Source organism: Xiphophorus hellerii, chromosome 5 (assembly GCF_003331165.1).
Source record: "Xiphophorus hellerii strain 12219 chromosome 5, Xiphophorus_hellerii-4.1, whole genome shotgun sequence".
In the NCBI taxonomy this organism is placed as follows: domain Eukaryota; kingdom Metazoa; phylum Chordata; class Actinopteri; order Cyprinodontiformes; family Poeciliidae; genus Xiphophorus; species Xiphophorus hellerii.
Window position 1 is genome coordinate 19,606,956 of NC_045676.1, and position 14,463 is coordinate 19,621,418.

Here is a 14,463-nt window from a genome sequence, read left to right on the forward strand (position 1 = left end):
TTAGGGCAAACATCACTCAGCTCGAGAAGGAAGTTTATGTGGAGACAAAACTGAGGACAAGGTTGCATAAAGTTCAGGCCTAATTTATACTTTGAATGTTGCCATCATATTTAGCCTTTTAACAGTCAGAAAAGTCTATATATTTTATTGGAATTTCAGAGGGGAGACCTACGCAAAGTAATGCATAATTGGAAAGTTGAAGGAAAGCTATGCATGATTTTAAATATTTTGGGGGGTTTTCCAGATAAAAATCAGGCTGCTCTGGTGTGCAATGCAATGAATGCAGTTTTACTTTTATGCTTCTAAATAAAATCTAGTCCAATCAAAAATCTTCAAAAGTCATGTGCTGATTAAATTCCAGGTGTATGTATTATAAATACTGGGTTTTTGAGAAAGACTTCCGAGGTTTGTTAGAGGACAATAACCACGAAAACCAAGGAACACACCAGATTGGTCAGAGATAAACTTGTGGAGGAGGATAATGCAGAGTTAGGTTACGAAATAATATCTCAAGCTGGCCATCATCCAAACTGACAGGTTGAGGAAGGATAGTTTTAATCAGAGTAGCAGCTAAGATGTCCTTTGTAGTGGTGAAGGAGCTGCTGATATGCACAACTCAGGTGTGTGAATCTGCTGACCTGACCAGTGAGTTGTGTAATCCACAAATCTGGTATTTATGGTCAAATGGGAAGATTGTTAAGTTGTTGAAAACAAAGCCAGAAATTTACCACAGCCACTATACTATTGGGGTAGAGCAAACATGAGGAAAGAACTAATTCAGGAAAATGGGACCAAAATTAACTAACACCATAAATACAGCATGTCAACCATGAAACATGGTGGTGGCAGCATCATGTTGTGTGGATGTGTTCTCTTCATCAGTAACAAGGTTGGTCAGAATTGAATGGAAGATGTTCAAGCATAGTCATCCTTTCTAGGGTCCCCTTCAGCTCTAGGTCTATACAACAATTACTGTACAGTTAGGGTGGAGCTACTGGTGTCACTCAACAGAGTCCATTAATTAAGGAACAGAAAAACGTTCCTGTTTGTGACAAGCACAAGACATTTGTTATTCCACTAGTATAGAGTCTATCTGGCAGTGGAAACACTCTCCTGAATAATCCGGATCATAAAGTAGAATACTGAACATACTGAGGGTACATTCACATCAGTCATGTTTAGTCCGCTTTAATCAAACTCTGGTTTATTTTCCTAGAAAGTTTGGTTTGTTTGGGGAGGTATGAATGCATAATCGAATTCTGATGTGGACCAAAAAAGCGAACTCAAAACCTAGGTCAGAGTTCTGTTGAAGTGAACTCTGGCGCGGTTCGAATGCTATGTGAATCCCCAGCAAACTGGAGACTGTTTCAAAAGCAGGAAGCGGACTATAGCGTAGAGCATTTTGGTTAAATCCTACCAAAATAAATGCATAAGTCTTGTGCTAGTGGGAGAAATAGTTCATAGTTTTTGATACACACTAGAGAAATCCTACAATCACTAAAATCTGACACCACTCCATTTTTGTTTACAATGCCATGAAGAAGGAAGTTGTGGTCAGTGTCTTCTTCAGAGATTTTTTTTGTGTGTTGTTTCCTTCAGTGCAGTGCCACCACAGGCAAGGAGGAAAATAAGGTTTTCGAGGGTTTTTTCATTTGACACCGTGGAGTGTGAAAGCAAACCGCACTAGCTGAAAATGTAACAGTGTTGCAATTTTGATCCCCAGTTGAACCAAGTCCACCATTCTGTCAGCTGTGAAAACACTAAGAGTAATTTTCTTCCACTCCACAAATATGTGTTTTGTGTGTTGGACTACCATAAAAAAAATCTGAATAACACACATTAATGTTTGTGGTTATGTAACAAAGTTTAAAAATGTTTATGGAGTATGAATAATTTTGCAAGTCTCGGTAGGTAAGATTAAGTCTCTCATAAAAACAGATCAAAGTTTACTTTTCATTGTTCGATGCCTTATACTGGAAGCCAGCCATAAAAGGATTTTTTTTACTGCACAAAGCTGACACGTTCTCTCACACTGTGCAATCTGATAGGGTTTAAGCCATTAGCTTGCAAAAGTTATGGATTGTTTCATATTAGCTCTGGTGTAAATCTTTCATTTAGGCCTCTGTCACATAAGCACTGAAACCAGGCACAGTCATCACTGTTTTTTCCACTACACTCGATCGTTTTGTGCTGTGGGATCACTTCTTCATCCCTTGCATTCTATTTTTCATCACAACTTTATCCTCACTCATACACTCTTTTAACTTCAGGAAATGAGTTGCACATCTCTTGGACAGAAAAAAGGAAATAAAAAAGAAAACGAGTAAGAGAACTAGGTCTGGTGTAATCACCAGAAAGTTTCTGACACCGAGAATCACCCCTAAGCTGATGCTGAATGTTTTAGAGCCGACTGGTCTCTCTTACTGAGGGAAATAAGACAGCTCTTGTGTTTGCATGTCTGCTGGGGCTTTGGAGGTAGAGGAAAGGCAGCTAGCTCTTCTGCTCTCCCCTCTCATCTCTTCACACTAATTAGGGAGAACTGGGTTTGAATTTTAGTGGGGACATGCATCCTCAGGCTGCTCTCAGGTAGGTGTGGGGAGTCATCATTCATCAAAGGCTTTTATGAAGATTCTGTTTTTGTGAGAAACATAATTTTAGGTCATATTTTATTAGAACCAGACATCATGGCGGAATGCAGCGTGACCACTTTTCTGTCTCTGTGTGTTCGTGTAGGTGAATATTGTGCTGTGTGGTGGCAAGGCACCACAGGCAATGATAAGGAGGGGGCTTAAGCAGTCGGCTCTCTAGGCATAATCACAGCTCCCATTTCAAAGGCGAGAATGCCAATTAAAACTGATAGGGCTCAATATGGGCTTTGGGGCTGCCACAGTAAAGAGCAGCAAAGGCAAAACGAAAATCTTTCACCTGTCTGTCTTCTGGTCAGGAGAAGTGGTTTGTTGGTGATCTGAAGGAAGATTCTGATAAAAAATGCAGGTTTTATTAGGACTTGTAACAAGGCAATGGTGAGATAATCACAGAGTAAACAACATAAGACATTTAGACTCCCAAGTCATGATTAGTGTCCATAAATCATGCCTTGTAAAAAGATTAGCACCCCATAAACTTTTCAACATTTTATCACATTACAGTCACAAACCTCTATACATTACGTTGCAATGTTTTATGATTCACCACCCAAAAAAGTACATCAAAAGAAGACATCTAAAGAGTGTGCTTTCCATGTGTATAGTTTCACTGAGCAAATACTTCGCTAAACTTTTTGCCCCATTTAATATGTGAAGATGTGCAAACTCTGCTGAATTTGATGGACAATTATCAAATATTGCTGAAGATATTAGTTAAATTAGTAATTAGGTTACCTTTGTTGTAGGCTGCTGTCGGTTTTATTTAGGGGTATCAGACAAAAGGGGGCTGAATATAATTTGTCAAGCATTTTAAAACCCCTTAAAATCTTTCTTTCACTTCACAATTTTCCATTACTTTGTCACCTATATATATGTATATTATATATATACAGTATATATATAATATACATATATATACTGTATATAATATACATATATCCCAATATATGTATATTAAAGGAAAAGAACTGCAGAGGGTTATGAAGAGTCAACTCAACAATTTAAGTATCATTTAGCAAGCTAATTCATTTAGATTTTCACAAGCTTTTGACTTATATTTCTCATCAGGCAGGGTAAACGTAAGTAGTCATCATTGCAACTGTGAAACAAACTAGCTGATTAAAACTGACTAATTTAATTGTGTGGGAAAAAAATGAATGAACGTTTATGATATGCAAAAAGTCCTCAATAACATAATTGTTTTGTTATTTGATCAGACAATCACAGGGACAAAACACAGATTATATAAAACAGTGTTTTATGTATTTATTAGGTCTTGTTTCTGCTTATCAGTGTTGCATAAAACTCCAGTTACACAAGCAGTCCTTATCACCAAAGCAATCGAGAATGGTAGATAGGTCACACTGTGCTGATGTGATTTATACTCATGCCCAATATTATGTGACGTGTGTATCTGGGTACTTGGACAGATATGTGTGAAGTGTAACACTGTCTGACAAGCTGATAACATATTTTCTGTCATATTGTTTTACATCATTAAGTAATTAAGATTGATTGTCCTTTGGTTGCCGTCAGAGAGCATTTTGCACAGTTGCCCTGTTGCTTCTGTGATGATTGTGTGTATGCGTGAGTGGGGGGTGCGTGGGTGTGTGTGTGTGTGTGCTAAAGACAAGAAAATACAGAAAAGAATAATGTTTTTTTGGAAGCTCAGGCCTTCCCCTCTACAGATCGGATTCAGGCTGCACCCAATCCTCTCCCATGATGCTCTACAGGCGGAAATTTTGGAAATAGTCCTGGTCAATTCTAAGAAACAGAAAGGGGATATAATTATACACATATTTGTTATGCCAACATCCATATGAAAAAATCACAAATATGTTGTAGATACATGTTCAAAATACAAATTATGAAGAGGTATGAAAATAGTTACTCCTTTTTTGAAATTAGCCAACACCAGCTGTAAAATGGAATCTGTCATCCCAAAATGAAATCAGTGTAGATAACTATGAGGATGTTATTTGTGAAGTATTTAGAAGTGCTCTAAAAGGGACAAAAACTAACTACAAAGAAAGAAGTCAGTGGAACATGTATAATATATTTCTCCACAGCTGCTGCTACTATTACACATAATTAGAAAATAAGTTGACCTCCTTAAGAAAACTTGCGTGTCTTGCCAAACAAATCGCCTACTTCTCCTTATGAAATTTACTGATCATTACTTGCAGTTTCTTTAAAGAGGATACACATTGCATGTATCATTAGTGATCTCATACTCATGCAGATAAACAGTTGTTGCTGCTGTGGAATTTCAAAGGGCAGTCGTTTCAGCGAAGTAACGGGTACAGCATGTAGGTCTGTGCAGCCATCCTTTCGAGGCAGATTTGCTCGTTTGTATTTGCATTTCTATCTCTGACTGAGGTTTTTTTTTATTTGTTTTTGCTCTGCTCGTTATATGTTTGTGCAATCTTAACATTCCCAGGTATGTGGGGTAAAGAAAATAAAACCATGGACTCAAGCAACCGGGATAACTGGAACTCTGAGAAAACTGTGAAGTGAAGCACACTTAAAAAGGACATTTGGAGGAGATTCAAAAGGCCGGGACTGCAGCTGGAGTTAGTGGTTCAAGAGCCATTACACACAACAACTGTTGCTTTCCTTGTGTTAAGCCACTTCAGAACCCGAGATATTGGAAGCTTTTTAAGCAAAGGAGGACTGTTCGACTACACTTGCTCCAGAGAAAGAGTGGAGAAGCTGACATGTTTTATGGCGATGCTGATTTCATTTTGCAGTGCGGTTTGGCACCTCCTCACACTCCCAGAAGTGCCAATACTTTCTCTAATGGCCCTGACATCATGGTGTCTAGGGAACCTTACACACCTTAGAGCACATATGAAGTGTTTTATTTGCTTATTTTTTTACTGAATAACTGAAATAAAGTTTTTACTTTCAGTTTATGTTGTATACTGTGTCCTTCTTCTTTTTTAATTTATTTGTCTATTTTCTCTCATCAACTTCATGCACTTTAAATCTTATAAACGCTCTCATTTGAAGATACTTTCCTAGAAAAATATCAAAATGAAGCTATTCAAGCTACTGAGTTGGCCTACTCACGCATCGGGGTACAGGCCTTCCACTATGCCCTCTTTGGGGACAGGGTAGAGTGCTTCGTGTGTTCGATTCTCTCTTATGCCATGACTGGCATAGCAGTTCATCTTGTTGACATTGGGGGGGAAGTATGTCCATGGGATTAAAGCCTGACCCTGCCATGTGTACCCGGTGATTGTGATTGTGAACTCAATTGGCAGTAGTTGCTGGGGAATGAGATAATGAGGAAACTATGAATGATTAGCACAAAAACAAGCACCTGACACACAACGATAATGTTAACTTACATAGAGTGGTTATCCGTCTGCTTTTAAAACTATTAGGTGTTGTCTGTATCTATAATGCGGACAACATATCTATAATATGGACAAAATTGACTCCGTCTTCAAACATATAGTCATAGACATGGAAAGTTAAAAGAATGGCATAAACTCTAACTTACGGGCAAAGCACCACGTCCAGGTAATTGTTTCTTGTGCTATCCAGGAATATTGAGCTCGCAACTATGAAAATAACAAGAGCAAAGACCTTAATTATTAATCACTATTAAACTTAAATCTTAAAACCAACCTAATTGTTACAGAAATCAGCAATCAATTTTAAAGTGTGCTCAAAACCTGAGTATGTGCAATAGCTGGATTCCCATTTCAACATACTCAATGCCTACCTACATTTATTATGGTTCCCAATCTGTTAAGTGGCATTAATTAGGGCCAATGTAGTGGGGGCTCAGTAACCAGAAATCACGCTTCTTTATGGTAATTTAGAACAGACTGTTATCACTCAGGCTCATTATAAAGTTTAATTGCTTTGTATTGCCATAATAATGATAACGCTGTTACTATAATGGCCTCATAACATTGACAGGCCCCATGTCTATCATATCTCATTGGAATATATGTGCAATTTTAAATCAGGTTAAAACACTTAGTCTTCCAATTTATATTACTGCTCTACTCATGGCTTAGAATCACTAAGGTACAGTGGGGACTATTAAAGCTGTACATGTTCTCACATGGAATCTATCAGGCTGTAAATACTTACTTTGGAAAGTTTTTAAACTTGGATTTTAAATTACTTTTATGGTATGTGGAATTGGTAGGTCAGGAATGATTTGTTTGTTGTTTGAAAACACATTGAGTTTAAAATGTAAGTTTGAATTTGGAGTGTAGAAGGACCATTATGCTGAATGAAGAAAGGGTTATCTTGTAAATGATAGAATTGGGGAAAGTGCATCTAGTTATTGAATAGAAAGATTAAACGGATGCAGTCAGCAGTAATAATTCTACAATTAGGTAAAACTGGTTTACCACTGAAGCAAACTCAATAAAATGTATTTTCTGCGTTTTAAAATTAAAATTTGAATATTGTATTTACATAAGTGACATTGTAAATTTATTCTCACTTTTTACACTCACTTTCTTGCTCGCAAATCTATTCATATGCTCTTAGGACAGTAGTAACACTCCAGACTGCGTGGGTCTCATACCTTCAGAAATCCTGAGCAAGAGGTCTGCAAGACCGGGTTCAGTTTTAGGATGAAAACCCTTAAAGAATGGACCAGACACTTCAATTTTCAACCCCGATTTCCCATCAGAGTAGGCCAACCTGATGGGTTCATGATCCACTGGCTTGCTGTCCCAGGTGTGCTGGATTGCAAACTCCATTTTCTGGAAATTACTGAAAATACACCAATTACTGTGAATGAGAAATTGATAAATAACAAGAAAAAAAAAAGTATAATAAAACAATACTTACAGAGCTTCACACACAGCATAGCAGAATGTGGACCAGTGCTAAAAGTTGAAAAGTGACCACTATGTTGTCCAGTCTTCTTATACACTACCGCATCCCTTAATTTCACTAAAGTATGTGTGTTGCTGCACTCCTTCAACTACTTAAGCAAGTTCTTATCAAAATGGGTCTAATGTTTAATATGTTCCTGTTACTCGGTAGTCACAGAGTTAAGGGCATCCCGATGGGAAAGACTATGAAGCATTCTGAATGAGGTGGAGAAAAATAGGCAGAGTTGTAATTAAGATGATCTTTTCATAAAAACTTCTAAAAATAACTTAGACAGATGTTAGAATAAAACCTTAAAAATTTTCTTCACTAATATGTTCAATTATCAGTATCAAATTGATGCTTTAAAATATCAGTTTCATAATGACATTTTTATAGTATTTTCATCAAAATGAAATTGATGAAAATGGCAATTAACAGTGTCTACCCTACCCTGATATGCCGTACTTGCAATTTAAAAAATAAACAGTTGTTCTTATCCATCAATTATTCACACTTTTATTACTTCTTGTTATTGAAAATCTATTTTGGCATCTAACTGAAAAATAAATTAGTTTTTTCAAAGTTTCCTTGCATGATAAACCTAGAAACTGATAAATGATGAAATGAATTTAAAGCCAGCTAAGTTTAGCTGTGATTGTGTTGTTGATGAATTATAAAACTTTGGCATAAAACATGCTGAAAACGCTTCTTAAAGATTTCTTAATCAATTTTACATGTTTTAAACAATGATTGAGTGAAAACAGAATGGTTAAAATATTACTAATCGCTTCACATTTATCTGAGTAAAAAATGGTTGGATCTGAAAAATTAAAAGCCTCAGATTGCTTATCCGTTTAGACTTGTAGCATTTGTAATTACCTTAAATTATGCTATCATCAGTCATGTTGAATAGATCATATAGCTACGAGGTTGTTAAGATAAAATAAAAACATTTTTACTGACTCTTTTATATCATTTTTGAAGTATTTTTAGTGTGATTTCAAAGCTCTTACAGTTTCTAAAAGGACACTATTGATCGCAATCTCAGCATTGGAATATTAAAAAGTACCGTACTAGAGTGGTTTAGATCTCAGCAGATGACAGGTGCTGTTCTTTAAACCTCTGTAATTCTGTTTCATCTGCAGCTCTTTCTTGTGGGGTTCCCCAGGACCGTATTCTCAGGCCGATATCATTCTCTATTTACATAATCTCCCTCAACATTTCATTCTGTGGGTATGAACATCATGCTCATCTCTAGATACAATTGAAGTGCATGGACTCATTTTCATCCTGCATCCAGCATTTTAAGACATTTTTTGTAGTAGGTAATGAGTTTTATTACACAACAGCTTAATTATTTTAAATTTCGTTGTCCTTGTGACAATGACAATAAAGATTTATCTTATCTTATCTTATCTTATCTATCTTATCTTATTATGGTGTGTTTTATGTCATGTTACCCAGACCTCTCTATACAAATTAGGAACTATAACACAGGACTCATCAAAGAACCTTAAGCTTGAAGCGTTGATGAAAAGCTGATATTCACAGAGTCAAAGTCAGAACACAGACTTTTCTTCTTCTTTTGCCATATTTTGTGTAATTGAATATATTGTTAGAAGGGAAAATAAGCATTAATGACAGTGAGATGAGCTTTTATTTCTCTTTATTAAGGTTAAATATCACAAATTCATACAAATCTATACAATGACAAGGGGAAAAAAAGAAATTACACAATATATTGCACTGTAATTTTATTTATCATAAAAAGAGTTATGAAACCTTACACTTGTGTGACACTTGATTAAGGAAAAGCAAGAGGTAAACTAGACAAATTATCTAATCGCTCTGGCAAATATAAGAGTGCCTAATAGTGAAGTATTTTAATTCAACATATTCCATTTTCTTAATTTTCTAAATATTAATCTCGTATATTATTTGACAGGTGAATCAAAATATATTAAACTTTTGAAATACAGAGCTAACACATAAGTAAGCTGTGTATGATCATATTAATGTCTTCTCTAAACAGCAGCAGAAACAATCATTTGGACTTGCTCCACGGTATGTTAATACAGCAAAACATTTTGGCTACAGGTGCTGGATGTCAAAATTAACATTCATGGAAATCGTAGGTCACACTATGCTCACTCAATTTATGCTGAGGATGTCCAATATTATGCAATGTGTCTGGGGGCGTGCACACATGTGTGTGAAGTGCAACACGTCTTGACAAGCTGATGGCATGTTTTTCTCCAAAATTGTTCTACATCAATAAATGATAAACTATGATTGCTCTTTGGTTGCTGTTAGACATTTTTGTTTGCAGTTCTGCCCTATTGGTGATTTCGTTAAGCATTTCCCTTCCCTTGTGTTAATAAAAGAAAAACAGAAAGGCAGCATTTCATAAATAGCTCAGGCCTTTCCTTTCCACAGAGTCGATTCAGGCTGGACCCAATCTTCTCCCATAATGCTCTGCAAGCGGAAGTTTTGGAAATACTCCAGGCGATGGCTAACAGACAGAAGGTTAAAAAATGTTTGTTAGGAAAAAAATATTTATCAACCTTCACATATACAGTACTTTTTAAAATTGAAAGTCAGGGACAAGTTTGAGAGAGTGTGTTTATTTTCCTGGTTTATGCATTATTAATAAGCTAGAGGATACTCATAAAAGTAGTAGCTGGAAACTATTAATTTTCCAGCTAGGAAACTGTTGCACAGCTATTCCACAAACGGTTGTAAAACAGAATCCAAAGTCTGAAAAAAAATAAGCAAAGGAGGATAACATTGAGGATGTTATCAAAATATTTTCCATGATATCTTTACGGTCCACAAAGAAGATAAAAGCCGGAGAAGTCAATTGAAATCATCCAGTGTAGAACCATTTATAGTTATATAAGTTAGATCAAGAGCTGCCGCATAGTGATCGAAATAACTGAGAGGACGATAAATGGAAATGTTAGAGGCACTTTTTGGCTGAACTTCCCTTTCTTATCAAGTAATCCACAAGGTTTAAAGAGAAAAAAACACTCTTAAGATTTACTCATCCTGACATATCTAAAGAGTGAACTCTCTGTGTGTATTTTTAGTGTTCTTAAGCAGCTCAGAGATTACTGTTGCACTGATGTGGGAAAAGATAGTTGGCTTCTTTGACTGTGGTAACAACTATTTTATCTCTGTCTGTACAATTATCTGTTTTATGTGAAATTCTGTCAGCAGTTTAGTTGAGCCAGCGATTAGTCTGGCCATAAATTACATTTTTAATCAGTTGTTTTGAGTTTGTTCATTCCCTTGTTATCAAAGCTCGTTTTGCTAGGTTCGTAATGTTTTTGTAATTATGAGATTTAAAACAGTTCGTTTGTAGTATAGTGAAAGCTGTATTTTTGCTGTGCATTTAAAGCATAGTTCTGTCTTGTGGGTCCAGGTGTATGAGGTTGGTGTTTTGTTGTTTTAGTGTGACATCGTTTCTTGGTTTTCGAATTTGAAACATTTTCAGACGGTGATTTGTTCTTGTTTTTTCTTGTGCAAGTTTTCACATACAGTTCCGATGAGAAATGTAAATACACTCACGAGGAGAAAGTTTGTCATTCTAACTTTGGACTTTTAGTTACATTTTCAAATTGTGCTTTTACGGGCTGGAATGTGTTAATGGTCTAAATTGCATGGTGTTTTAAAAACAAGAATAGGGAGCACAATTATGTTAAGCTCGACCGAAACTTGCCACCCACATGCCTTCAGGAAAAAAAGCTATAGGGAAAAAGATGGAGAAATTTTGCCACAACTACAAGAAGTTAATTTGTCTGACTCCGCGTGAGGCTTTCAGACTGAAGAAGACTTCAACAGCTGTCAAACAAGGTGGTAGCAACAGCCCCAACCTTAACCCCTATTGACAATTTGTGTATTATTTACTGTGATGTTGGGTTCATGCCACTAAAAACCCATTTTAGAATAACTTCAATAATTCTGCCATAAAGAGCAGTCAAATGTCAAGCCAGAATAATGGCTTGACAGAAGATTGTTGATGGCTGCAAAACTAAGTTAGTACTTAAAGTGTAACTTGATAAGGGACATTTAATCAAATATAGATATGTAAGCATATATTTAAGAGTTTATGCATAACTTTAACCAGCTTGTGAACACATTTTTTTGAAAACTGAAGTTTTATTGAAGAAGTATCATTATTTCACCCAGATATAGAACATTTCAAGTAAATCATAAAAGTCACAAATTAATATGATATTCATGCTGGAGGTGTATCTGGAACTGTATGCAACCATTTTGGAAAGATTTGTCTGAGACATACTACACAAGGCAGCATACTCACAAGTTTGGCTGCTGGCCTTCCACAATGTCGGCTTTGGGGATGGGGTAGAGAGCCTCATATGTACGTGCCGCCCCGGAGCCATGAATAGCATAGGAGTTCATCTTGTCGACATTGGGAGGGAAGTATGTCCAGGGGATTACAGCCTCACCAGTCCATCTGTCCCCTGATTTTGTGGTAGTAAAAGCGATTGGCAGTTGTTGCTGGAGTAGGAGGTAATTAGAATAGCTTGTTACCTAAGATGCATAAAAAATCTCAGAAAAAAGCAGGCAAAATACTTTTTTGACCTACATAAAACGCATTGCCGACTCCAGACAGTAGCAGTATAAGGTGTTGTCCATGTCTAAAGTGGAAAACAAATGAAAGCTGTTAATGAACATGTCTCTTTGATGGTTTATGTAGGATTATAGAAGTGGAAAGAACAAAAGTTTGCATGGAACGTACGGGCAAAGTTCCACCTCCAGGTAATTTTGCTTTGTGCTGTCAAGGAAGAAGGACTCCACAACTAGCAATATAACACAAAGAGAATAAAATGAGGATGAAACCTTAATTCTTACATTAAGAAATGCTTAAACGTTCTTAATAACCTTATCAGTTGCTGTAGCACAGAACTAATGTAATGAAATAATTGCATTTTTCTTGGACTGTTACAACATAAAAATACAAGTGAATAAACACAGAAATTATAGTATGAGTAACAGCCCCCCTGCTAACCTCGAAACATGCTCATTACCTGCCTACACTTATAATGGTTTCCTATTTATTAAGAAACATTAATGAGGCCAAATATGGAGGCCTCATTAACCAGAAATCTGACTTCTTTAAGGTCAATTAGAACAGATTGTTAATACTCAACCTCATTACAAAGTTTAATTGCAATGTATTACCATAATAATGATAATGGAGCCACAGTGTTCTCATAAACAAAAACCCCCACCCCCACCTCTCAAAAATCATAGGAATAGATGTACATTATTAAATACAGCTTAAGTCAGCTTTGCCCACACTTATTTAGTGAATCTAGAAGTGAACAATGACACAGCATTGGTTTGATGACTGGGGGAGATGGAGGACAAAAAAGTTAACATCGTCCTTGTGCAGAATTATGCAATCTTTTTCAAGACGCTTACATATACACCATCTCTTATTAGGTGTTCTCAATCATGTGGGGCATTGAAATGTCATTTAATGTGTATAATTGCAACAATACTATAAAATAAAATGTTCACCTTTAACAAGGAGTAAGCAGGTGCCACAAGCATTATAGGGGACACACCAAACATGCAGCGTACTGTGCTCTGCTGAGATCAAGAGTGAGATTCCTGGCCTTCATGGAAAGCCCTATATGTAGTGTAGTACTGTGACCGTATGTCACTCTGCACACACTGTCCCCACCATGAAGCATGGTGGTTGCAATATCGTGCTATAGGAGGGAAAGGGAAGCTGATCAGAGCTGTTAGGAAGGCAGATGGAGCTAAACACAGGACAAGACAATAAAGGACGTACGGCTGAAGTACAGGTTTACCTTCATAAAGGCAATAATATTCAAATCCTGATGATTTTTTAAAAATCATTTGATATTTAATTTCTAAAATGTGTAAAATTGCTACATCTGGCAATACCTTTGGTAATTTTGCTATATTTCACTTTTTTATTTATTTTTTCAAAATATTTATTTTAAAGAGGCAGGAAAACCACTGAATGTCTTTGAACAAAGACAGTTACACAGCACAGTGAAAGAGGAAAAATCCTTCTTTTACCTTCGTAATTCCAGAGTCCAGGGAACGCAATCCCGGGTTCACCTGCAGGAGATTCTGGGTCATTGAAGAATGGACCAGACACTTCCATTCTCAGTCCAGATTGTCCGTCAGTGAAGGAGATTCTGATGGGGTCATGGTCAACAGGGTTGCTGTCCCATGTGTGTTGGATCGCAAACTCCATTTTCCTAAAATGCCTGAAAGGATGTAAGATAGATTTTATTACAGACTCAGAGTCCAGATTACATACATGTAATTTAGTCAGAGAGGGAATGTGTTGCAGGACTACAAAACACAGTTCCATAACTACTTACAAACTTTCACAGCATAGGAGAATGTTGACTACTGCTAAAAGTTGAAGTCGAAGTGAGACCCTCATGTTGTCAAAAGGTTTTTCACTCAATGCTGAATCAATATGTTACACAGAAGTTCACAATGTGTTTAGCTGTGCTCTCTGTTCAGCTATTTAAGCGGGCTCCTGGTCAATTAAATCTAACCTCTAATAAATGTTTGTTACTCAGTAACCAAACAGTGATTGACATTCTGATAGAGAAATGTTTGAGGCATAGGCTTACTTGATAAGGTTGTTGGAGGGCACAACTGCATTCAATAATGGAAACTTTAAAACACAATCCAGAAATTGTTCCGATTGCTCAACAAGCCTTATGTCAGCAGCCAAACTTCAATATTTGTTCGCCAGACGTCTCCACTGTATTCCTTGTGAAGAGTGAATTTTAACCTTACGCTTTTAGGACTTGATGTGCAAAAAACTTAAAAAAAAAACCTTCTGTCACTTGGTGTAAAAAAAGACTGCAAAATAAATGAAAATGAAACAAAAACACGGTATTTCCTGTTTGAATGAGCTGACCCTTCGAATTCTTTCAAAGAG

General features: G+C 36.5%; 1 protein-coding gene and 1 pseudogene across 2 annotated transcripts; both read right to left on the minus strand.

Moving 5' to 3' along the window:
- Nucleotides 1-3,686: 3,686 nt before the first annotated feature.
- Nucleotides 3,687-7,378, minus strand: LOC116719323 (UPF0462 protein C4orf33 homolog; annotated as a pseudogene).
- A 1,767-nt stretch (nt 7,379-9,145) lies between these two features.
- Nucleotides 9,146-14,415, minus strand: c5h4orf33 (chromosome 5 C4orf33 homolog). 2 transcript variants are annotated; one of them, XM_032563637.1, is made up of 6 exons: nt 14,150-14,415; nt 13,578-13,771; nt 12,262-12,322; nt 12,109-12,160; nt 11,821-12,020; nt 9,146-10,008 (listed from the first exon to the last, which is right to left on the minus strand). In XM_032563637.1, the coding sequence occupies exons 2-6, from the start codon at nt 13,756-13,758 to the stop codon at nt 9,912-9,914; spliced, it is 591 nt and encodes a 196-aa protein (XP_032419528.1). In that variant the 5' UTR covers nt 13,759-13,771; nt 14,150-14,415; the 3' UTR covers nt 9,146-9,911. The 2 variants fall into 2 exon arrangements, with proteins under 2 accessions (XP_032419528.1, XP_032419527.1); XM_032563636.1 differs by lacking the exon at nt 14,150-14,415 and adding an exon at nt 13,889-14,055.
- Between the last annotated feature and the right edge of the window lie 48 nt (nt 14,416-14,463).

Coding starts and splice junctions, on each gene's coding strand:
- c5h4orf33 (XM_032563636.1), bottom strand. CDS start 13,953: ATGAGGGTCTCACTTCGACTTCAACTTTTAGCAGTAGTCAACATTCTC. Junction 12,161..12,261: donor CTGGAGGTGGAACTTTGCCC/GTACGTTCCATG, acceptor TTTCCACTTTAG/ACATGGACAACACCTTATAC. Junction 12,021..12,108: donor GAGTCGGCAATGCGTTTTAT/GTAGGTCAAAAA, acceptor CTCCTACTCCAG/CAACAACTGCCAATCGCTTT.